The sequence below is a fragment of the Thamnophis sirtalis genome, unplaced genomic scaffold, assembly GCF_051295495.1.
Source record: "Thamnophis sirtalis isolate CommonGarterSnake01/CBP01778 unplaced genomic scaffold, rThaSir2_p1.2 scaffold_6, whole genome shotgun sequence".
Lineage (NCBI taxonomy): Eukaryota > Metazoa > Chordata > Lepidosauria > Squamata > Natricidae > Thamnophis > Thamnophis sirtalis.
Genome location: NW_028261386.1, coordinates 10,922,440 through 10,947,577, shown reverse-complemented (window position 1 = coordinate 10,947,577; position 25,138 = coordinate 10,922,440). Strand labels below are relative to the sequence as shown.

Below are 25,138 nucleotides of genomic sequence, written 5' to 3'. Positions count from 1 at the left end.
GGTTGGAGTCAGATTTGTGAAGACAGGAGAAGGGTCATAATTAAACCAATTAAGGAACATCTTGTAATAGCTGTAGAAGTCCTGCCTGATCTGTTTTATTTTCAATTTGGTCCAAGGAAGAAAGAGGTGTATCAGGTAGGGTTCTTTGAAATAAATGTAATTATTAATAAAAAATTGAGACAGCAGGCAACGGGATCTGGTGTGCTAAGGCTCATGGGTTGGTGAAGAGTCAGATGCAACTTAGCCACTCAACAACAACAACAACAACCAAATTGAAGGGAAAGGGCTTGTATTTTGCTGAGATGGATGTGAAATGAATATAGTGGCTCAGATCTATGATCTATCATATGATCTATCATATCATAGCTCTGATGTATCATATTCCAACCTTATATAGTGGGGGGAAATTGTTCACACGGAGGTAACCCATGGAGGCTGTGAAAAGGCTATATTATTTTTTATTGTGATGTTTTAAGAAGAGGCAGAGGAAGAAAGTGGCTTGAGAGAAGCCTGCAGGTCTGGAGGCTTGTAAAATTGGGATACTGTCAAGTCAAAAATGGTTGAGTTGAATCTGAGCTGTGAAGAAATTTCCTGCAGTCTACTAAGCGAGGCCATTGTGCGTCCAGATAATTCAATATATATGCTTACATGAGGCCTGATTGGAATATAAGCTACTATTATTGTCCTGGAATTTGGAATGTGATGCTTAATCAATGACCAACATCTGTAAGGTGCTACTCATTTAACTATGGAAGAATGATAAGGAAAACCACACAAAAGCATTTCTGCACAATTTCTTCCCCCCTCTATGTGTAGGAAGTGCAAAACACAACATTACTTTATGTACAGATAACAGGATATTCCTACACAGCTAAATAGCACCATCTTCTGGGCAGCAAAAATGGAAACTTCATATTTGTTCGCCTTTTGTTTCCTATCTTTGCTTTCGGTCCTTCCCAGATCTTTTTCTGATTATGACTTTTTTTTAAAAAACCACAGTGTTTTCTGGTCTTTATGAAGCAATCAACACTTGTTACTTGTTCTTCTCTGTAATTGGTTTAAGATTTTAATTTATTTTTATTTTATTATTATTTTAGGCCTCTGATGCCAGCTCAGAAAAGTTGTTCAACACAGTCACAAACAAAGGTAAGTTTACACGCTTCTTTCTCCAGTTCTGTTTATTGTGTTACCTCTGTTACATCTTATAATTTTCATAAATCCTCTCTTTGCCATTGGAGATTTGCTTCATTTTTTTTTTTTTGACTGCTGTTCGTATTCTAAAACGCGGGAAAGAAAAACTGTGCTTAAAAAGGAGGGGAAAAAATTGAATATTATTCAGCGATATCTGATTTGCTAGGTGTAAATGAATTGAAGCACCCCTTTTCGGAAATGTTTCAATGTGGCTGTTTTCCATTCAGTTGTGCGATGGGTACAGATTTAAAAAGAACCAATTTGTATGTTAGGCGGTTACTGTTAAAGGCCATTTAGGGTTCATGTTGTAAGGATGATGCATGGAATCCTGCCTGTGGCAGCTGCTTTTAAAAAGTCAATTTTAAAAAAAAACACCCCTGTATGTGACAATCTTCTGTAACATACAGTTGGTTTCATTAATTCCTCCCAGGCTGCCATAAAGGTGGGTGTGTGGTTAATGGCCATAACAAGAGGGTGTAGCTAAGTTTGCAGCAATGAATGAATAAAAGTTACTTTGAGTGTTCTACTATATAATGGGATTTTCTGTATGTGTGTCTGGATGTATTCAGTAAGTACAGATAGTCCTTGACTTAGAACCATTCATTCAGTGATCGTTCGAAGTTACAACGGCACTCAAAAAAGTGACTTACGACCATCACAGCATCTCCGCGATCATGTGATCAAAATTTTGGCAGCTTGTATTTAAGATGGCTGCAGCATCCTGAAGTCACGTGTTTGTCATTGCTGATCTTTCCCAGCTGGCTTCTGACCAGCAAAAGTCAATTGTGGGGGGCGTGGGGGGAGCCAAATTCATTTACCGTATTTTTCGGACTATAAGACGCACCGGTGTATAAAACGCACCAAGATTTCGAAGCGATAAGTAAGAAAAAAAAGTTTTTGCCTTCCCTCAGCCTCTAGCAGCCCTCTGCAGGCTTCCCTGTTTTTCGCCCATTTTTCACAAAAATGGGGGCATTTTTGCCTTGCTCCAGCCCTGATGAAGCCTGTAGACTGCTGCTGGGGGCTGAGGGAAGGCAAAAAAAAGCCTCAGTATTTGTAAAAAAATGGCTCATTTTTCGCAAAAATGGGATGCGGGGACGGGGCTTCTGGAGGCCAAATATGGCTGTATTCGGTGTATAAGACGCACCAACATTTCCACGCTCTTTTAGGAGGGAAAAAGGTGCATCTTATACTCTGAAAAATACGGTAACTATGATTCATTTAACTGCAAGTGATTCGCTTAAAAATCGTGGAAGCAAAAATTAAAAGATTGAAAAAGTCGGCATGGCTCACTTAACAACTGCTTTGCTTAGCCACTGAAATTCTGGTCTTATTTGTGGTTGTAACTCGAGGACTACCTGTACTGAGATGGAAAGTGGAGAAGATCTTTATCGAAGACGGGCAATTTTAAAGATCTAGAATCAGGTTACTGTATTTCTATATCTTCTGCTTCACTGAGCCTCTCATATTAAGTTGCTGTTTGGTTAAGCAGGATATTTATAGAAAAAAACTGGCATCTTATGAAGTCCAAAGGCAGTTTCTACGCAGGATTGATTAGTGACTGAAAGCCTGAGAAGAATTCAGATCTAATGTTTAGCCTCTCTAATTGAAAAAAAAAAAGGATGAGCCATGAACTTATTTTAAAGCCCTTCTCTGGCACTGTCTTTAAAGTTTAAATGGGACTTAAGTTCTTGGCAGTATTTCACTGAAAATGAATCAACCAAAGAAAGAAAAATGCCATTTTGATTTTAAATGTTTAAAAAAGGTACAAATACTTTAGAATTAAAGTGAATGTCTATTTGGAGTTCAATATCCATGAAGGTTTTTAGGATCTAGCAGAAGTGGTTGGTCACTGTCTTTTTTTTGGGGGGGGATGAGTTTTCAATTTCCTAGCCCAGCCTACAATTCTGGAATTTTCTGATAAACTCCCTGCCAAGAACTATATAGTAATTCTTAATTCACTCCTTCCTAAAATCTGAAAAGGTAAGGAAAAACCTGGGGAATCAAAGCCCAGAATAATGTCAAATGCAGTTGTTAGAAGTTGGAAATAATCTTGATTGGCTGTTTGATAGTGTCAATAGTTATTGGGATTCAAAATAGACAAGACCTCCTGAAGATCAAGCATAACAGGTTCTTGCACTGTTTTTCCTCATCTGGGCATCTCTTAGGAGGAATAAGTAACTCCTCTGTGTGAGATTCAACTTGGTAAAATGTAGATAATCAGTTAAGGGACATGGTGGCTCAGTGGCTAAGACGCTGAGCTTCTTGATCAGAAAGGTCGGCAGTTTGGCGGTTCGAATCCCTAGTGCCGCGTAATAGAGTGAACTCCCGTTACTTCTCCCAGCTTCTATCATCCTAGTAGTTCAAAAGCATGTAAAAATGCAAGTAGAAAACTAGGGACCACCTTTGGTGGGAAGGTAACAGCGTTCTGTGCACCTTCGATGTTTAGTCATGACCACGGAGACGTCTTTGGACAGCGCTGGCTCTTCGGCTTTGAAACGGAGATGAGAACCTTCCCCTAGAGTCGGGAACGACTAGACTAGCACATACGTGCGAGGGAACCTTTAGCTTTAGATAATCATGACCATAGGTAGGATCTGTGTTATTCTATTTTGCATTGATCAGATTCTAGGTCCTCAAAACATTCAACATAACAGAGTAACAGAGCAATACAATAACAATAGAATAACAGAGTTGGAAGAAACCTTGAAAGTTTTCTAGTCAGGCCCCCTGCTCAAACAGGAGGCCCTACATTATTCCGGACATATGGCTGTTCAGTTTCTTCTTAAAAACCTCCAATGTTGGAGCAGCCACAACTTCTGGAGGCAAGCTGTTCCACTTCTTAGCATCTCTCTCGCCAGTTTCCAGCTGTGAACTCTTGTCCTACTGTCAGATACTTTGGAGAATCGGTTGTTGTCTCCTCTTTGTTGACAGCCCCTCAAATACTGGAAGACTGCTATTATGTCACCCTTGGTTATGATAGACCCAGTATCCCTCCCCCCTTTTTTACATGGGTCATGCCTGTGATACGTCTAGAAAAGGGGCAGGGTTTCAATTATAAAGTTGTGGCTGCCATCTTGACTTTTTTTAAACACTTCATTTTGCAGATAACTCTGTTCTTCGCTGAAGAGAAAGTTAAACTCACTATCTTAATTGGCCCTTTCTAATGTTAAAGTTCTGTGTTCAGATAACAAGGTGAACAAGATCTAACAAATGCTAAGCTTCATTAGCATTAATGTTGGTTTGATGTTTTGGGTGTGGGTGTGTTTTTTTTAAAATGATTTGTTCTATTGCATGAACCCAACCGGTCTGGCTGTTTATGTTTTGCAACCTGGACAACTTCCAGTATCAGTTTCCAGAATTCTCAGCAATGGTTCGGACTGGAGAATTCTGAGTGTTGTAGTCCAAATTTCAGAAGTTATCCAGGAAGCATTCGGAGGCTAATGTGTGATTTGTGTATTGTGCAAACCAAGAACATGAATTAGTTCAGTAACTGGATAAGGTATGTTCTATAAATGCAGCATGTTAGATAATTTGGGACTAACATTCAATTTGAATTCCAGTTGAATTTAATTAAGGTTTAATTCAATGCAGTTGCTTTAATTACTCTCTCCGTATTTGATAATTTCCCTCTTCTGTCTTCTTAACAATTTTGGAAATAGCGACTTGAAAAGTTTTGGACCACTTTGTGGCCACAAGTAATGAACTTTGTGAATATTTATTTATTAGATTTATACCCCACTTTTCTTTCCAATATGTATGATAGTATACAGAACATTTGTTTGCTTTGGACATGGTGGCGAAGATGCTGAGCTTGCCGATCAGAAAGGTTGACAGTTTGGCTGTTCGAATCCTAGCGCCACATAATGGAATGAGCTCCCGTTACTTGTCCCAGCTTCTGCCAATCTAGCAACTAGAGGGGTCAGAACTCAGAAGGAACCTTCCATTCCAGATTTTATTGGGCATGGCCATTCAGAGGAGATGGGTTCACCGATTCCCATAAGACGTTGAAAACATGGAATGCAATTAAGACAGAAATAAGAGTTATCTCTACAGCTTCTCTCTTCCCTTGGTAATGCATGTATTGGTTGGGATGGGTGAAAGAGTAAAACCTTTGGAAGGGATTTGCATGCCTCTATCTACTAAAGATAGGGACACGATGGCTCAGTGGCTAAGACGCTGAGCTTGTTGATCAGAAAGGTTGGCAGTTCAGCAGTTCAAATCCCTAGTGCCGGGTAATGGAGTGAGCTCCCGTTACTTGTCCCAGCTTCTGCCAACCTAGCAGTTCAAAAGCACGTAAAAATGCAAGTAGAAAAATAGGAATCACTTTTGGTGGGAAGGTAACAGTGTTCCATGAGCCTTCAGCGTTTAGTCATGCCAATCACATGACCATGGAGACATCTTCGGACATCGCTGGCTCTTCGACTTTGAAACGGAGATGAGCACTGCCCCCTAGATTCAGGGACGGCTAGTACATATGTGTGAGAGGAACCTTTACCGTTACCTTATACAGAACATTTGTCCCAAACAACCAGCACCGTAAATGTTCCTCAAAGAAAGTTGTTGTTTTTTCCTTAGTGTGTTTGAGTCATTCTTGACCTCTAGCCACTATATAGACAAGTCTTAGCAAGATTTTCAGAAGAGGTTTGCCCTGGCCTTCTTCCTAGGGCTGAGAGAGAGAGGGATTTACTCAAAGTCACCCAGCTGGTTTCTGTGCCTAAGGCAGGATTAGATTAGATTAGTTTTTTGATTCCTGGTGCCTTCAGCCACTATACCAAACTCTTAAGTCGAACTGACCTCAAGTCACCCACAGAACTTTTGTGATTGAGGAGGGATTTGAACTCGGATCTCTCTGGTGCCAGTTCAACACTTAATCACTATGCCTCCTGGCTCCTTTGAACTTTTATAGGAAACCAAGCATCTTATATAATGCTTTGAAGAATATAAATCTTGTACTGAGTATATAAATCTTTCAAGAAGTGGATACCTCTTTACATACTTACCTTTGACAACTGGGTTGAATGAACTAGTGCAGTGATGTGTGTGATCCCCAGTGTGCATGCGCACATGACAGGCACTCCATCCAATTTTTTGCATGCTTTTTTTGCCCTCCCCAGGTTCCAGAGGCTTTATAGGGAGGGGAGGGAGAAAACAGCCTCCCCCCCTCTCGGAGGCCCTCCGGAGGCTTCAGGAACCTTCAGGAGGCTTCCCTGAAGCCTCTGGAGGGCAAAAAATAACCCTACGAGCAAATCCTGAAGGCTCTGGAGGACTAAAAACGACCGTACGAGCAAACCAGAAGTCACTTCCGGTTTGCTCATAGGGGCATTTTTTGTCCTCTGGAGTCTTCAGGGACCTTCTGGTTTACTCGTACGGTCATTTTTAGTCCTCCAGAGCCTTCGTGAAAGCCTCCTGAAGGTCCATGAAGGCTCCGGAGGGCTTAAACCAACCCTACGAGCAACCGAGAAGTCCTTTCCCGAACTTCCAGTTTGCTCATAGGGCCGGTTTTTTGCCCTCCAGAGGCTTTAGGGAAGCTCCTGAAGACTCCGGAGGGCCTTCGGGTGGCAGGGGAGGCTCCTTTCGCCCACCCCAGGCCCCTACAAAGCCTCTGGGGCCTGGAGAAGGCCAAAAATGGCTTTTAAAAAGGCTGAACTCAGCTGGCCAGTGCGCGCATGCACGCTGGCCAGATGACAGGGCAACGCCTCGCGTGCCCTGACAAATGGCTCCACATGCCATAGGTTCGCCATCCCGGAACTAGTGGTTTAATGTGATGAAGGACAGAATCATAGATTATGATTTTCTTTCAAAGATTCATTAATTACTTTGATACCCTGTTTCCCCAAAAATAAGACCTCCCCGGATAATAAGCCCAATCGGGCTTTTGAGTGCATGTGCTAAAATAAGCCCTACCCCCAAAATATTGCAATACAGCAGCAGCCATGAGGTAACCACACTCGACGTCTCCTGCACCTCAAAAATAATAAGACCTCTCCAGAAATAAGGCCAATTGCTTATTTCGGGGTTCAAAAGAAAATAAGACCCTGTCTTCTTTTTGGGGAAACACAGTATTTTCCATTGGCATGTGCTGGAATTTCCTTCCCAGTTTCTAAAAAGTTCTGTCCCCTGGCAAAAGAGACTTCTGCAGTTCCTCCTTGATCTCAGGTTATTTCAACATCTATTTCAAATTTCCTTTGACATGTTTTGGAGCTTATTTTATTGCCAAAGATGGCCAGCAATTTCCCCATAATTAACATCAATGATGTAATTGTAATTGTTGTAGGAGTTTCTGGTGGTGAGGATTTGTGAGCTGGCTGTCCCATTCAATCTTCAGAACATGAGTTTGTACTTGTGGTTTAGCATCGTGGAGATCTGGTTTGGTTTCTTTTTCCAGGGCACTGCTCTGGAGAGTCCAAGCAAAGGTTAAATACAGCCAATCTGCCCAGAACTGAATTGAAACTTTAAGCCACGCCTCTGGTGCTGACTATCTTCAGTTTTTTTCAATTCAGCTAGCCCAGTGGACGCGCTTTCGAGTTTTTCTCCAATTCTACAGATTGCTTGGACTCTCCTAGAGTTAAAAGTAGGGAAAATTCCCTTAATGTGTTCTTCTCGAGCAGGCTTGGTGAGGGAAATTTCCTTTCTTTTCAATTTGGCCATTTGCTCACCCTTTTGGTCCTCCCAGTGTCCTGGGTTCACTCGGGTGCCGTAGGGCCACAGGCAGTTGTCGTGGGAGGCGCGTGGGTCAGAGTGCTGACGCCAGCGCTGTCGCAGCACTCCTGCTGCGGTGGAAACCCCCGATGAAGGCTCCGTTGCCACCATCCATGCTTTGCAGAAGTCGGCGTTCGGCGCGGATCTTCAGGGCTCCTATCTAGTTCTGGTAGCAAATTTGAGTTGCATTACTGGCATGGCGGCCGATTTGGGACAGGAAGTTCCGTCCGCCATTTTCGTTTTTGTCGGTTTTGTTTCTGAGCACGTTGCTGCAGCTGCCTGGTTGCCTGACTTGTTGCAGGTGCCGCGTGGAGGCTCCTTGTCCGATCTGGCGATTTGACTCCTACTCTAACGAGACCACCAGATTAGTGCGGCAAAGGATCGTGGCTTATCAGGTCGCCTCCTTACCTGAACTGCAAGGTGCTGGGAGCTGCTAATGCTCACGCCGCATTCCTGCTTGGCTGGATCTGATCTCAGTGACCTTCTGTATCTCTCTTCTGTGTGCTTGGGACCGCGATTGGCAACTGTGAAGGTGGTGAGTGGAGGTAGTCCCTGCCTGTCTCAGTTAGACCCCAAACTTTCAGCCATGGCGGATCAGATCCCTGAGAACTCAGAGCTGATTGGGCCCTCTTCCAGAGCTTTCTTCAGGCAAGCTGGCAAGGCTGCCCGGGAAGCCATCAGGAGCAGCAAACCCTATTCTAGGCCCGGACCCAAACATGGATCAGGTCCGGATAAGGATGCCATACATTGCCAGAAGGCCTTAGAGAAGCACTTTTCCAAGGCTCAGCAGCAGGCCCAAACCTCCCAATCGGTGTCTCCAGTGGAGCCCTCCATGGAGGTTCAACCAGATCAGAGGCAACCCGTCTCTGATAGTGGTGAGGAGGGCCAAGAGTTTTCTCCCACTGCTTCCCTTGCCATGGCGGCTCCCCCAGATCCTTCAATGGTTGACCAGGCCGATGTCTTCACCAGTCTTTCAGACCTGGAGGAAGGGCCCACTCCCATGGGCCCCTTGGCACCCCAGAAGCTAGCCCCCCGACCCATTCCAGGAGTTCGACCCATTGAGGACCAAGGCCCCCAACCTCTCAGCAGAAATGTAGAAGGTCATTAACAGGGCTATATCCCAGGGCATAGAGGCGGGCATGCTGCAGCGAGGCAAGTGCCTGCGCAAGACTCGACATCTCCAGCCCCAAGATACTCCCAGAGAAGTGCCCTTCACCCAGCCTTCTCAGTCTCCACATTCCTCTCTGGCCAGTGAGGATTATGACTGGGAGGAAGAGGACATCCTGCCTAGGGAGGAACCTAGTTTTCTGGGGACGAAGGGGTTGCATCCGAAAAGCCTGTCTTTTGGGGTTATTTAAGCTTGCCAACTTCAAAACCATCTTGAATAAGGCAAAGGTCTCGACCCGCTTGGTGTCTATCCCCCTCAGATCAGGCGACTAACGATCCAGACGACCTATCTGGGGACCTCTTTGAGGAGCCTGTGTCGGCCCAGGAGATAGCGCCAGTCCCCAAGCTCTTTCTGAATGTGGTTCAAAAGCAATGGGCACAACCAGCCACCTTTGCTACTCCCAGTAGCAATGATAAGAGGTTGTACACAGTAGACGCCAGTCCGGAGGACTTGCTTAAATTACCTCCCATTGATCTTCCTGTGGCAGCCCTTACCTCATCCTCTGTCCTTCCTCCCGATTTGCTGGAGGGACTCAAAGCAGAGGACAAAAAAACAGAGAACGCCTGCCACAAAACGCACTAGGCAGTGGCTTGGGCGATTAAAATACCCGCCTCGGCTTCCTTACTCTCTAGGGCCACCCTCCTCTGGTTGAGACAGTTGCTGACCAAAATTCTGGCCAGGGATACCAAATTAAGGCAGGATGTCAATAAGATTATGGTAGCCACTGAGTACACCACCGATGCCACCCTGAGCACAGCCAAATTTGCCTCCCGGGCCTTGGCGTCAAATGTCACTACTAGGCGTCTCTTATGGCTCAGGCACTGGAACGTTGACATGCGCTCCAAGTGGAAGCTGGTCTCGGCACCCTTTAAAGGGGACAAGCTTTTCGGGGAGGTCCTGGACCCAGTCCTTGTAGAAAACAAAAACAAAAAGAAGGTGATGCCATTGGTCACCAAGAAATCTGACCGGAAGGGCTCCAACTCCTATAGGAGGCAGCCCTTTCGGAACGCGGAGCCTTCCTCCAGCTCTGCCTCTTTCCATCGGCCATACTTACAGCAAGCTGACTGGTCCCAGGACCGTCAGTCATTTCGCGACAGAGGTCACCAGAATTTCTCCAGGTGTCCCTTTCGAGGAGGGTCTGGTGCCTGCCCTTTCAAAAGATACAAGTGACCACCAACGGTCAGCTCCCATAGGAGGGCGTCTTCAGTTATTCCACGCCCAGTGGGAGTGGATCACATCGGACCAGTGGGTCCTACAGACAATCTGCTTGAGTCTCACCTTGGAATTTCTCACCCTTCCCCCCCAACACTTCATCCGCTGTCCCACCCCTTCGTGTCCTGTCAAAAAGGCTCTCGTGGAACAGGAGATCAGGCATCTCAGGGACATCAGGGCTATAGAACTGGTTCCACCAGGTCAGGAAGGAACAGGATTTTACTCCATTCTGTTCTTGATCCCCAAAAGCTCCGGGGGGTGGAGAGGAATTCTAGATCTAAAAAGATTAAATTACCACATAACTTACCGGAGATTCAAGATGCAGTCCCTGCAGTCCATCCTGGGCTGCATCAGGCCAGAAGACATCTCGACATCCATAGATCTCAAAGAGGCTTACCTTCACGTACCCATTTGCAAAGCTCACCGCCAGTACCTGAGATTCGCTTATGGCAGCCGCCACTACCAGTATCAGGCCTTGCCATTCGGCCTGTCATCGCCCCCCAGGATGTTTACAAAGATCCTTGCTGCAGTGGCAGCGTTTCTCAGATCTCGTCCGGTACGGCTCCATTGCTACCTAGACGATGTCCTCATCCAGTTGTCATTGCCTCAGCAGGCGATCCAAGACCTGAGGTACACCATGAAGGTCCTCCAGAACCACGGCTTCTCCATACATTTGGAGAAAAGTCATCTTCAACCAATGACCAGGTTGCAACATCTAGGTGCTGTCATCAACACTGTCACCTGCCAGGTCTTCCTGTCCCCGGAGTGGATAACGAGCCTGAAAGAGAGGGTCATACAGGTGCAGCGGTCCCTTCACGGCAAGGTCGTGCAGTTGTCACAATTCCTAGGCAAGATGATATCGTACCTGTCCATCATCCCGTGGGCAAGACTCCATTCTCGTCCCTTGCAGTGGCCCCTGCTGCCCTACCAGAGGGCCAATAAAAGCAGCTCGATGAGGTTGATACCGGTATCCCCGAAGGTACATCACTCCCTCAGATGGTGGCTGTCTCCAGTCCTGGTGAAGGGCTCCCCATTCAGGGAGCCAGCACGTCCCACCATCACGACGGATGCCAGCCTTTATGGCTGGGGAGCTCACCTCCACAATCAGCTCATGCAGGGCAGGTGGTCTTTGGCCAAGGCCCCTCACAGAATCAATTGGCTGGAGCTGAGAGCAGTCAGATTGGCCCTCCTCCATTTCTGCCTCAGCATACAGGGGCGTCATATGAGAGTGCTAATGGACAATGTAGCAACAAAGGCACACATCAACCACCAGAGGGGCACTCGCTCCAGATCCCTGATGTCAGAAGCCGACGCCCTAAGTCGGTGGGCGGAGAAACATCTGTCAATACAGGTGGAGCAATTTCCAGAGAAAGCAACATCCAGGCAGACTTGCTGAGCAGGACCATGGTTGGTCAACCACTCAGAGTGGCGCCTGCATCTGCTTCTATTCCAACGCCTATCCCAGAGGTTTGGTTGTCCGCTGGTCGATCTGTTCGCCACCCCGGCCAACACACACCTTCCCAGGTTCTTCATGAGGTTTCACAATCTGCAGGCTGAGGGAGTCAATGCCTTGCACTGCCCATGGCCATGGGGACTGTTGTATGTGTTTCTGCCATTACCTCTCCTTCCCAGAGTCATCCGGAAGAACCTGTCGGAGGCAGCGGAGGTCTTGCTTGTGGCACACTTCTGGCCCAGGAGAACCTGGTTTGCTGATCTGGTGAGTCTCTCCGTCGGCCCTCTTTGGCGGATACCACCACACAAGATCTTCCTCAGCCAGGGGGCCCTTCAATATCCAGAGCCCCAGTGGTACAACTGGCCATCTGGCACTTGAGAGGGATCTCCTGAGCAGGAGCAGCCTTTCGACCAAGGTCATCTACACCATCCAGGCATCCAGAAGTCCCTTCATGACGATGCCACCTGGAGGTCATTTGCCGACTGGTGCACCTCTTACGAGGTATCTGTGACTTCGGCCACGATTCCCGTCATCCTGGACTTCTTGCAAGATAGACTTAACAAGGGACTAGCACCCAACACTCTACGACGTCAGGTGGCTACAATCTCCACGATACTGGCGCCTGACGAACACTCCTCACTTGGACATCATCCTACTATCTGTAGCTTTCTGACAGGCGCAACCGATTTGAGGCCCCCAGTGGTCCACAGATATCCCTCATGGGACCTCAACGTTGTTCTCCGCGCTCTGATTGGTCCCCCATTTCAGCCACTTCGATTGGCCAGCATTAAGCATTTGACTTTTAAGACCGCCTTTTTGATCACCATCACTTCTGCGTGGCGTATCTCAGAGCTGGCAGCCCTATCAGTTCGGGAGGACTTGTGTTTGATACAACAGGACAGGGTGGTCCTTCTACTGGACCCAATGTTCATCCCCAAAATCAACTCCTGGTTCCACCGGGCCCAGTAGATCATTCTCCCAGATTTTTGCCCGCATCCCAGGCACCCAAGGGAGAAGCGTTGGCACATGCTAGATTTCCGCAGGACACTCCGCAGATATATCAAGCCCACGGCTGTGTTTTGTCATTCAGAATTACTATTCTTTTCTTTCCAACTGGCCTCCCAGGGCAGGAAAGTTTCCTCCTCTACTATTGGTCGGTGGTTGAGGGCCTGCATTGCCCTCGCTCATGTTCTGCAGTCTAAACCTGTGCCTAGCCATATCACGGCACATTCTACTAGGAGTGCCGCCACCATGGCAGCCTGGGCGACGCAGGCACCGATCGAAGAGATTTGCAGGGTGGTCACTTGGACTTCGTTATCTCTGTTCGGAATTACAAGTTGGACAAGTTTGCCTCGGCGGAAGGGGCCTTTGGGAGGCGAGTTCTTCAGGGCATTCATACCAGTGGAGAGACCCTGAACGTGACTGCTTCCCACCCTAGTGACATTTAGCTTGGGTATGTCCCTTACTTGGACTCTCCAGAGCAGCGCCGTGGAAAATGACCATTGGCTTACCTGAAGGGTCGTTTTCAGGGCGCTGCGAAGGAGAGTCCACCCCACCCTTGGGTCTGGTTCTGCTGGTTTCAGTAGGGACGCCTACAGTTCCAGTTGGATTTGTTTCTCGGTTGGATATGGTTTTTGGGATTTATTGTTGGACTTCTCAGACCGTAACAGTTCCACATCTTCATTGAAAAAATCTGAAGATAGTCAGCACCAGAGGCGTGGCTTAAAGTTTCAATTATCCGAATAAGCTTGCAGGCCTGAAGTTCATGTAGAGGTAGTCCTTGATTTAATGACTGTTTGTGTTCTGACCTAGGCTTTCCCAAAAAGCATGAAGGAGATTCCTGGTCCCGGCAGACCCCTTTTATTAAACGAATGTGAATTCTTCTAATTCACATTCAGCAAAGGCCTGGTAAACAGTCTTTCAAAGGTGAAGTTATGACCACAGACTTTAACTAGCTTGGAAAGCTGCCATGTAAACATTTTTTCAGTACTGTGCAAGGAAAGACTTAGCACAGAGCCTCTGAGATTCATAGACAGATATTCACACTGCTGAAATGAACTAATTATAGAACAAACTAATAGTTTACTGCAAAAGCCCACTCACCTTTCACTCCTCTTTTATTTCCTATGGGAAGGGCCATTCACCGTCCACATGTGGCTTTACTCCCAAATTGACTCTGATTTCTTAGCTGTTGTTTTCTTCTGGCAGCTCTGCACATGCGCACACTGGGAACAGGCTCCAGCTGTTCCTCTGCCTCACTGATGTCTGACTCCGAAGGCAGCTGATAACTGTCAGATGGCCTTGGCCCTCTCTCTGCATTGGAAGCCCTCATCCGAGCCTTCCCCAGCCTCCTTATTGTCCGACTCTGCTGCCAGCTCTGCTGGCAGGCCATGATAGTTTGAAGTTACGACAACATTGAAAAAAGTGACGCACAGTGGGCCTCGCCCTTATGACTGTCACAGCATCCCACAATCATCTGGTCAAAATTTGAACACTTGGCATATTTGTTTACCAGAGTCATGAGACCATCATTGGCAACTTTCTCAGCCAGCTTCTGACAAGCAAAGTCAATGAGAGAAGCCAGATTTGTTTAATAATGATTCACAACTGCAGCGATTCACTTAACAACCATGGCAAAAACAGTCATAAAATCAAGTGTGACTCACTCAACCACCGCCTTGTTTACCAATGGAAATTCTGGTCCCAATTGTGTGCATCTGTTGAGGACTATATGTATTGTAATTGTTGTCTTCACATGCAGTGCTCAAACACAGAAAGTACAGTATGTTGCGGTATATATTATGACCCTGCTAAGTGAGTTCCTAAACAATGACAAAAAACAGGTCATTTTTTTTTTATTACATAGACAACAATGGGAAAGGGAGAGGATGGAGAGAAAAAAATGGGGGGGGAGGGAAAACCCATCTTCACATACAATATGTCGTCTAATCACAGGTGCATCCCTACTAAGTTTATACATCCCGTATCTCTCTATTGTATATTTAATAAGCACCACAATAAGCTAGGGTTTAAAAAACAAAAAACAACAAAGTAAAACAAGGGAGAGAGGAAGAAAAAAAAAAGGGTGGGGAAAGGGGGGGAGGCCAAAAAGGACAAAAAAAAAAAAAGTTCAAGAAGAGAGGGGGAAAAGAAAAAAAAAGGGTGGGGGGAGGGGGGAAGGCCAAAAAGGACAAAAAAGGTCCAAAAAGGAAGGGGAAAAAAAAACAAAACAAAAACAAAGAAAGAAAAAAAACCATCATCACATGCAGCATGTCGTTTGATTACGGTTGTTTTAACCTCTACATCTTCAAATAATGTTTACCATCTCAGATATTTCCTCTAATGTAACTAAAGGTCTCATTTTCCTTCTACCATATATATTCAGTTAACATTAGCATTGTTTTCCCCCAGAGAATATACTTCTATTCATTGTTAACCTTGCATTTCATACCTTCAAACAGAGATCTTATTCCTTCATTGTTCAACAAGGCATCGCTGCCTATATATACCAGTTTTCATTTGTTCCCCTACTAGAATTGCCTTATCAGCAGCGAAATATCATTATAATAAATTCTTAACCTTATACATTATATCACCAGACCTTATATTAGTACTTAAAAACAGGTCATTTTGGTCCTACCTACAACAATACTTCCAAAACTTTTTCCGTCATTACCCAAAATTGCTTCTCAAAAAAGTCTTATCAAACGTTGAGGACTGTCCATAACCCCCTTCCTTCAGCAATGTCATAACTCTGAATGGACACCAAACAAATAGTCTTAACCAGGGATGGGCTTCAAAAATTTCAGCAACGGGTCAGTGGTGGGTTCCGTATCTTGCCGTCCAGTGACACCTCCGCGACGCTCCAGCTGCTCGGCGGAGCGTCGCGCAGGCGCTGTATGTGCTGTGTGTGGAAGTGCTGAAGACGTTAAACACAGGTAAGGAGTGCAGGCGGGCGGGTGGGCCCTCTGGAGCACCGGAGCGGAGCGGTACCCGGAGCTCCAGACAAGCTCCGGTACGTCCTTACTGGGGAGTACTGCCTGCAACCCACTACTGCAATAGGTTCTCTGCCTGGTTGCTGGGTGGGTGTGGCCTAGTCAGCCTCTTGCACCATGGTGGGGGGGAGGGTTTCTTCTTCCCCAGGCTCCGGAGGCTTTCCTCGAGTGTCTGGGAGAGTAAAAACTGCCTCCCCTGGGTTCCGGAGAGCTTCTGGAGGCTGGAAATTTGCCCATTTCCAGAACTTCTGGGAGGCCTGTTTTCCCCTCCCCTTGCCTCCACGCGGGCCCTGCACTTACCTTGCTTCCAAAACGGGCCTCCTGGGAGAGGAACGGCGAAGTGGTAGGGGGTGAGCAGGACCAGCCAGGGGTGGGATTTGGAGGTTCTCCAAACCGGCCATAACATTAGTTACGGGTTCTCCCGAACACGGGCCAACCCGTAGCAGCCCACCCCTGGTCTCAACCTGAGGACTCTGTTATAAAAACTGTATCATTGATTGAACTTCACGTCATTTCAACAAACTACAGATGGATTTTTGCCTTAATAGGAATATTTTGGGAGATTTTTGAATATATATTTTAGTGTACCTGGCAAACTTTTAAATCAATTTGAAGATGCATGTTGTGGTGGGTATTTTTTTTTTACCCACTTTTGGATAATTTATCCATATTTGGAAAGTACTGTCCTATAGTGTATTTATGTGTTTGAATAATATGGCTGTCCACTTCACAACTGTGATTCGGGGCAGTGTACAAGGATTAAAACAGTAGCTGCGAACAATGAGTCATGATGCACAAGATAAATAACTCATCCAAAAGCTAGAAACCACAGCAGAAGAAACAGGCAGTTCTTCAAAGCATTGTGAAAAGCTAACAGGGTTTTGCGAATCATCCAGATCTTCATGGGACCAAACACAGCTGATGAGCTGATTTTAAAAAAATATTAAATACGGGAAAGATTAGAGGAGAGATTGGGCACTTTGTAAAGAAGTCAGTCTACAAGAGCCGAGGTGGCGCAGTGGTTAGAGTGCAGTACTGCAGGCCACTTCAGCTGACTGTTATCTGAAGTTCAGCGGTTCTAATCTCACCGGCTCAAGGTTGACTCAGCCTTCCATCCTTCCGAGGTGGGTGAAATGAGGACCCAGACTGTGGGGGCGATATGCTGACTCTGTAAACCGCTTAGAGAGGGCTGAAAGCCCTATGAAGCGGTATATAAGTCTAACTGCTATTGCTATTGCTACATGACAAAAAGCTTTTTAAAGTGTACAAAGCTGTGTTGTACAAAGCCAGATGTATGTATTTCAGTTTACAGTATTCTTAGCAGTGGCCGTTCATAAGAATTCTGGGAGTTGAAGTCTCCACATCTGGAATTGTCCAGTAGGGAAGCATTTTTCTGAAGTTTTAAGCCACATCAAAGATGTCAGCCAAATTATAATTGGGATGGGATGGGAAGGGAAGGGGGAAAATGTTAGATAGATAAGGAATCTGATATTATCTTTTTTCATTAATTAAAATTGAACCACCATTCAAACCAACAGGAGAGCTTACTTTTTCTCTTATGGCTTGTCATTTCATGTTATAATAAGATCATCAAGTTGGAAGGGATCTTAGAGGCCATCCAGTCCAATCCCACCTTTAGTGCAGAATCCACTCTCACAGATGATCATCCAGCCTTCCAGGGAAGAAATATTTCCTGCTTTGTGAGTCAGCTGTTCCTGTGGCTAAAAGAACATTGATTTCTTCCTATTTATTTATGTGTTTGTTTAATTTATGTATAAGCTGCCCAACTCTTATCTCCACTCTGGATGGCATATACCGCATGAAACAATTAAAATAAAACAGAGGCCATGCAAAACAAGCATTTTAGTGGTTGCATTGTAAATTTCCAGGAGTGTTTTTCAATACTAAGTGAATGCAATCCCATCAAATAAACAGTTTTTTATTGTGTCACAGTTACTCTTGCCTTGGTCATGTCCTGTTTGGATTACTGCAATGGGCTCTACATAAGGTTGCCCTTGAAGACTACCCGGAAAACTTCACCCGGTCTAGAATTCAACAGCACACATATTAATGGGGTCCCTTAAATTTTCCCTTTTTGCTGGGCAAGCAGCACTGGCTTCTGGTTTCCTTACAAATGCAATTTAATATATCTTCCTCTTTAAAGCCCTAAATGGCCCAAGGCCAGGGTTTTCAAGAAAAGATTTGGACCACCGTTTGTCTGGGATGGTATAAGGCCGCGATGGCGAGCCTATGGCACACGTCCCTGAAGTGGCATGTGGAGCCATGTTGCCTGGCATGCACAGTGTCATCTGTTCCTCTTTTCTGCCGCGCATGCACCCATGACGATCAGTAGCCTTTGGTTTGTGCGGCAGTGCTGGGAACTGGAAGAGCTGGTCTTCCATTTTCAGGCGTGAGCATGAGCGCTGGCCAGCTGATCGCCAAGAGTGCATGCGCGCCAGTAACCGGAAGACTAGCTGTCCGGTGCGCATGCGCACACCGGAAACCAGATGTTCATTTACCGGCACACACATGCCCCCTGGGCAGTTCCTCTTCTGGGTTACAGCCCAGACTGCGGCCGCGCGAGTGATTGTGGGTGCACCTCGGTTCGCCCACATAACACCTATCCTCCATGAGCTGCGCTGGCTACCTGTTGATCTCCAGGTGCGCTTCAAGGTGCTACTTACCACCTATAAAGCCCTTCATGGTAGTGGATCTAGGTACTTGAGAGACCGCCTCCTGCCAATTACCTCCTCACGACCCATTAGATTGCATAGATTGGGCCTCCTCCGAGTTCCATCTGCCAGTCAGTGTCGACTGGCGACTACGCGGAGGAGAGCCTTTTCAGTTGCAGCTCCAACCCTTTGGAACGATCTCCCCGTGGAGATTCGTACCCTCACCACTCTCCAGACCTTCCGCACAGCCCTCAAGACCTGGCTATCCCGTCAGGCCTGGGGTTAAAGATTATATTCCATCCCCGCCCGAATGTTGAATGAATGTTGCTTTACTCTTTTAATTATGTATTGTCCTATATGTCTTTGTATGTTTCCCCTTCCTATATAAGTTGTAAATAAATAAATAAACTTAACTACTAACTACAACTACAACTACAGACGAGCGTGCTCACTCCCTTTTCGGCACTTGGTGGCGAAAAGGTTCGCCATCACTGGTATAAGGTCTCCTGCCTTGGACAAGAGGTTGGATTAGAAGACCTCCATAGTCCCTTCCAATCCTATGAGTTTATGATTCTCTTTGTGGGACCTTAGAAGACCTCCATAGTCACTTCCAACCCTATGAATTTATGATTCTCTTTGTGGGACGATCTTTTCCTAAGGACATCTACCCATCCTCCCAGGTCAGATAAGGGGTGTGTGTGCAGTTTTAGTCCCTTCCCCTAAATATTGCCATCTGATGGAAGGGTAGCCTTTTCCATGGCAGTCCCTGTCCTATGGAACACCTTGCCCCTTGAATGTTGCCAGGCTTCCATCCTTTTAGCCTTGTGTTGAGGGACATAGTGGCTCAGTTCGAATCCCTAGTGCCGCGTAACCGAGTGAGCTCCCGTTACTTGTCCCAGCTTCTTCCAACCTAGCAGTTCGAAAGCATGTAAAAATGCAAGTAGAAAAATACGAACCACCTTTGGTGGGAAGGTAACAGCATTCCGTGCGCCTTTGGCGTTTAGTCATGCTGGCCACATGACCATGTGTTCGGACAGCCCTGGCTCTTTGGCTTTGAAACAGATATGAGCACTGCCCCCTAGAGTCGGGAACAACTAGCGCATATGTGCGAGGGGAACTTTTACCTTTAACTTAAGCTTTGAAGATCTCCTCCTCCAAGCTCTGGGATAAGAGACTATATGACTTGGCACCAGGTTTTTGTTGTCTATAATGGGTTTAGTTTTAGTTTTATTATGGTTTTTGATGTTGCTTTGCTTGGAGCTACCCAGAGTTGGTAATAAATTGGGCAGTTCTATAAATGTTTTAAATAAAGAAACTCCTCTACTTCTCTGTGGCTTTAAAAACAATGTGTGTGCATGGAGTGAATTATGGACCCTTGTTATAAGCATGAAAACTGTAGAGGCATAATAGTTTCATTAGGAACAGCCACACGATCACATTATAGGTTGTCCTCGACTTGCAACAACAGTTCATTTAGTGACCATTCAGTTTTACAATGGCACTGAAAAAAGTGACTTAGGACGACCGTTTTTCACAGTTATGCAGCATCCCCATGCTCATGGCATCAAAATTCAGAGGCTTGGCATCTGGTTCATGCTTGCAGTGTCCCAGGGGGCCATGTGATCATCTTTTGCGACCTTCCGACAAGCAAAGTCAATGGGGAAGCCAGATTCACTTAACGGCCGGGTTACTAACTTATCAACTGTAGTGATTCATTTAGCAACGGTGGCAAGAAATGTTGTAAAATGGGGCAAAACTCATTTAGCCAATGTCAGACTTAACAACATAAATTTTGGGCCTGGATCCTTAACATGGGTTTCCTGGGTTTATAAAATCATTTGTCTTTGGAAATGCAGTTCATCCTAGGCGGATAAAAGTGCAGGAGGAGGTCAAAAGTGTTTGTAATGGTGACGAGAAGGACCAGGGGAGACATGAGAGCAGTGTTACAATATTTGAGGGGCTGCCACAGAGAGGAAGGGGTCAAGCTATTCTCCAAGATACCTGAAGGCCAGACAAGGAATAATGGATGGAAACTGAACAAGGAGAGATTCGACCTGGAAATAAGGAGAAATTTTCTGACAGTGAGAACAACCAACCAATGGAACAGAAGTTGCCTTCGGAAGTTGTGGGAGCTTCATCACTGGAGGCTTTCAAGAAGAGACTGTCAGAAATGGTGTAGGGTCTCCTGCTTGGGCAGGGAGGGGTTGGACTAGATGACCTACAAGGTTCCTTCCAACTCTGTTAATCTGTTAAATCTGTTAAAGGTCATAGACCTATGGCTACAGACCTAAAGACCATGGCTATAAAATCTCCAGGAGCAATCAAGGATTGATTGATTCAATCAAGGAGAGAAGAAACATATAACTAAGGAGAAATTTCCTGAGAACAATTAACCAGTGGAACAGCTTGTCTCCAGAAATTGTACGTGCTTCAACATTGGAGACTTTCAAGAAGAGACCGGACAGCCACTTGTCTGAAATGATAGGGTCTCCTATTGGAGCAGGGGTTTGGACTAGAGGACCTCCAAGATCCCTTCCAACTATTCTACGTTCTGTGTTCTAATTTTGGATCGGTTCCTCTTTCTGAGCCCCAAATCCATTGGGGTGAGTGGTTAAGACTGGGATCAGGGAAATGCTGCTTTTGGATATATCATCTTCCTGTTTTTTTCCTCCCCATTTTTCCCCGTCCTTCATTTCAGAAATAGATTCAAGATCTACCGTATGTGAAGCTTGCTCATTAGTCCTGTAAGCCCCTGGGAATTACACTCCTCCTTTCCAAAAGCCTTTGATGTATATTGGATTATATCTATTTTTAATTGTAGTAGTAGACCACAAGCCCTGCTTTACGCATTAGCATCCCTTTGAAGTTCCCAACTGTGGGATTTCCCTCTCCCTGCTTTAAAAAAAAACAAAACAAAAATAATTTATTCTTTTTTTAAAAAAAAGTGGGTGTGGAAACAGAAATGCTAAAGCGGTATTCTTCTCTTGATGGACACTAATACATTTCTCCTTATGTTGAGGTCAACATCGGGTAAGGCACGGTGGGGAGCAAACAGCTACACGGGGTGAAGTCACATAGCCACCCCCCACCCCCCTATTTAGGGGGGCGGGGGGGGCAAAAGTTTCTTTTGGAAACCGAGTTGACAAGCCTTTCATCTTTTCAAAGAGATCAAATTGACATGGGAGCCAATCTGGAGACCCCAGAAGATTCCTGACCGGGGGTAGGGTGGGGGTTTTCATGGACAAAAGAGAAGAAGGTCCTTTAGATACAGCTGATGGATGGACGCTGATGGATTGAAAGTAGACCTCTCTGCTTTTCTGGCCCCTCTTCCTCTTTTTTTCCCCCCTAACCAAAACACGGCTTCCAACCTTCTTAGTTTGTTTACTTACTTGGGTTTGATGGGTGGCATCCTTTTGGTTGTGAATAGCCTTTCCCTTGACAGGGACTTCTTTCTTCTCTTTGGCTGCAGGGTTTCGTTCCCATGAAAAGCTCAAGGGCTGCTTTTGTGTTGCCTAAAGTCAACAGAGGGTTTTCTTTCCTTTTGCTTGGGAAGCTGTCGGGGCACATGAGTTGTTTTGTTTTGTTGCTTAAGTCCATGGCGGATCTGCCTCCTTCTGCCCCCTGATTTCCATCCCAATGGGCTGAGGGGTTTTTTTTCCCCTCCCTGCCCTCCTGAGAATCTTGTGGCCATATGGTAATTTCAGGGGTGACTCTGAATAGCTAGCTCAGGATCCGTGTGGAATTCAGGTGCTTCAAAAGCTAAGTAGACTGCTGTTTTCTAGTGGGGGGAAGGAGTAGAATAGAATGAAATAACTTAGAAGGGAAGAGTTCTGTTGGAAAGGATTTAAATCCCCCCCTGCTTAATATCAGAAAACAAATCTATGTTGATATTGGCAAATTGTCTCCAGGAAGTCCAGAACAATAGAAGATAGAAGATTCTATGAGTTTGTGCCAAAGACGATTAGAGGACTGGAGGCTGAAAAACATATGAAGAACGGTTGCAGCCACTGGGTATGTCTACTTTAATGAAAAGCATGTCTAGGGGAGACACGATAGCAGTGTTCCAATATCTCAGGGGTTGCCACAAAGAAGAGGGAATCAAGCTACTTTCTAAAGCACCTGAGGGTAGAACAAGAAACAATGGGTAGAAACTAATCAAGGAGAGAAGCAACTTAGAACTAAGGAGAAATTTCCTGACAGAACAATTAATCAATGGAACAACTTGCCTCCAGAGTTGTGAATGCTCCAACACTGGAAGTTTTTAAGAAGATGTTGGATAACCATTTGTGGTATAGGGTTTCCTGCCTAATCAGCAGATTGGATTAGAAGACCACCAGGGTCCCTTCCGACTCTGTTATTCTATTCATAAATGCATAGAACCTTAGGGCTTGAAGGGACCTTGGAGGTCTTCTAGTCCTAGACCCTAGTCACGGTGCAGGAGTCTTATATCATCCCAGTCAAATGGTTGTCTTGTCTGGTTTTGAAAACCTCCAGTGATGGAGGACGCTCAACCTCAGGATTCCACTGATTGATTGCTCTTACTGTCAGGAAATTTGTCCTTACTTCTGGGTTGCATCTCTCTTTGACAAGCTTCCACCCATTTCTTGCGTTGCCCTCAGGTGCCCTAGAGAATAAGTCAATCTTCTCTTCTTTGTGACAGCCCCTCAAATACAGAAAGACAGCTGTCGTGCCTCCCCCATCCTTCTCTTCGTTAGCCTAGACATACCAAAGTCCTTCAACTGTTCGTCATACAATTTAGCCTCCAGACTGAATCTTCAGCTCAAGGTTGAACTGTGGAGTTCTTGCTTTCTGAGTGTAATTGTTTCCTTGCAGACGTTTCATTACCTGACTTGGTAACCTCATCAGTGCTAGGGAGTGCAGAGGAGAAGAAGAGAAGAAAGGGCTGAGATGCTGAAAGTCCCTGGTTTTATGCCCTCTCTGGCCTTTGATCTTGATCTTGTATTCTGATTGGATGTCAGACTCCCATGGGGCCATGCAGGGGCAACTCTCTAGGCTGCGTTTTGAATCCAGGTTTGGTTGAGTTCTCCGATGCCATGTGGGGAGTTGGGTAAAGGGTTAATACTAGCATGCCTTGATCCCATCACCCTGGAGCCGAAGGGGAGAACTCTTTATTATGTAAAGGGACTGACCTGGACATCTTAATGGCCCATTGACAAAGTGGGTGAGGGCAGGAAGCCACCCACGCTATTCTGCCTTTAAAACATGTTTCTTCCTTTTCACATCCAGGGAAATATTCTGCCTTTTCAATATTTCCTAGGATATTTCATTTTTCTGGGGGAGGGCTGGGTGATAACTTCCTACAGTTTGCTCCCGCTAGCTCACTCACTAGCACTGATGAGGCTACCTAGTTGGGTAATGAAACGTCTGCAAGCAAATAACCCAGTTCAGAATACACCTAGGATAGTGATGGCGAACCTTTTTGTTGTTGGGTGCCAAAATTGCAAGGGGGCACGTGTGATAGCACACGCATGTACCGGCATTCATAATGCAAAACGTGCCCCCACATATGCATGCGCGCACAACCCCCTCCCTCGCCCCCTCCCCCTACACGTGCCGCACTAGTCGCCTCCAAGCTGACCTTGGTATTTCCTCTGGGGGAGGCCGTTTTCGCCCTCCCCAGGCTCCAGGAAAGTCTCACACATTTGCCATTTTTGTGCTTTGTATTCTTCTCATTGTCTAACGCAAGTAGCAATAGCAATAGCAGTAGACTTATATACCGCTTCATAGGGCTTTCAGCCCTCTCTAAGCGGTTTACAGAGAGTCAGCATATTGCCCCCAACAATCTGGGTCCTCATTTTACCCACCTCGGAAGGATGGAAGGCTGAGTCAACCCTGAGCCGGTGAGATTTGAACCGCTGAACTGCTGATCTAGCAGTAGCAGTAGACTTATATACCGCTTCATAGGCCTTTCAGGCCTCTCTAAGCGGTTTACAGGGAGTCAGCATATTGCCCCCAACAATCTGGGTCCTCATTTTACCCACCTCGGAAGGATGGAAGGCTGAGTCAACCCTGAGCCGGTGAGATTTGAACCGCTGAACTGCTGATCTAGCAGTAGCAGTAGACTTATATACCGCTTCATAGGCCTTTCAGGCCTCTCTAAGCGGTTTACAGGGAGTCAGCATATTGCCCCCAACAATCTGGGTCCTCATTTTACCCACCTCGGAAGGATGGAAGGCTGAGTCAACCCTGAGCCGGTGAGATTTGAACCGCTGACCTGCTGATCTAGCAGTAGCCTGCAGTGCTGCATTTAACCACTGCGCCACCTTGGCTCAGTCCAACTTCAGTGTTCGGAGATACTACACTCCAGGCTCTTCCTCCCTTTAGGTCCCTGCCTGATCACTTAAACATCTGTCTGCTTTGGAGGTGAAGGCTGTGTCCCTCCAGGTGTTGCTAAGCCCCCCCACCGTATGGCAGCTCCAAACAGCGCCAGCCGCAGAGGGATACTGGGAATTGCTGCTCGGCAACAGTTGGAAAGTCATTGGGTTTCCCACCTCGGGTGAAAACATAGCAGTAAAGGACTGTGCTTGCTCTGGTTTAATTTGTATTGCCCGCAGTCAGTGGTCTCCCAACCAGGAGCTGTGAGCCTTCCTCTTAAGTGATTGATTATGCCAGTTGGCGAGAGTAAGCGGTCTTAAAGTTTTAGAAGAAACGGGTGGGAATTCTGCCGAATTTTAGAAGGCTTCCTCTTCTGTCCAGCTGAGATGGGGAGAAGAAAACTGTCTCTGTG

General features: G+C 46.0%; 1 protein-coding gene across 5 annotated transcripts in view; it reads left to right on the top strand.

The window, feature by feature from the left end:
* AUTS2 (activator of transcription and developmental regulator AUTS2) overlaps positions 1–25,138 on the top strand; it is a 1,079,640-nt gene that overhangs the window by 965,696 nt on the left and 88,806 nt on the right. For all 5 annotated transcript variants that reach the window (XM_087717194.1, XM_087717195.1, XM_087717197.1 and 2 more), the window contains one exon: positions 1,098–1,146. In XM_087717194.1, the coding sequence (XP_087573320.1) occupies positions 1,098–1,146 (49 nt within the window). The remainder of the gene's footprint in view (positions 1–1,097; positions 1,147–25,138) is intronic.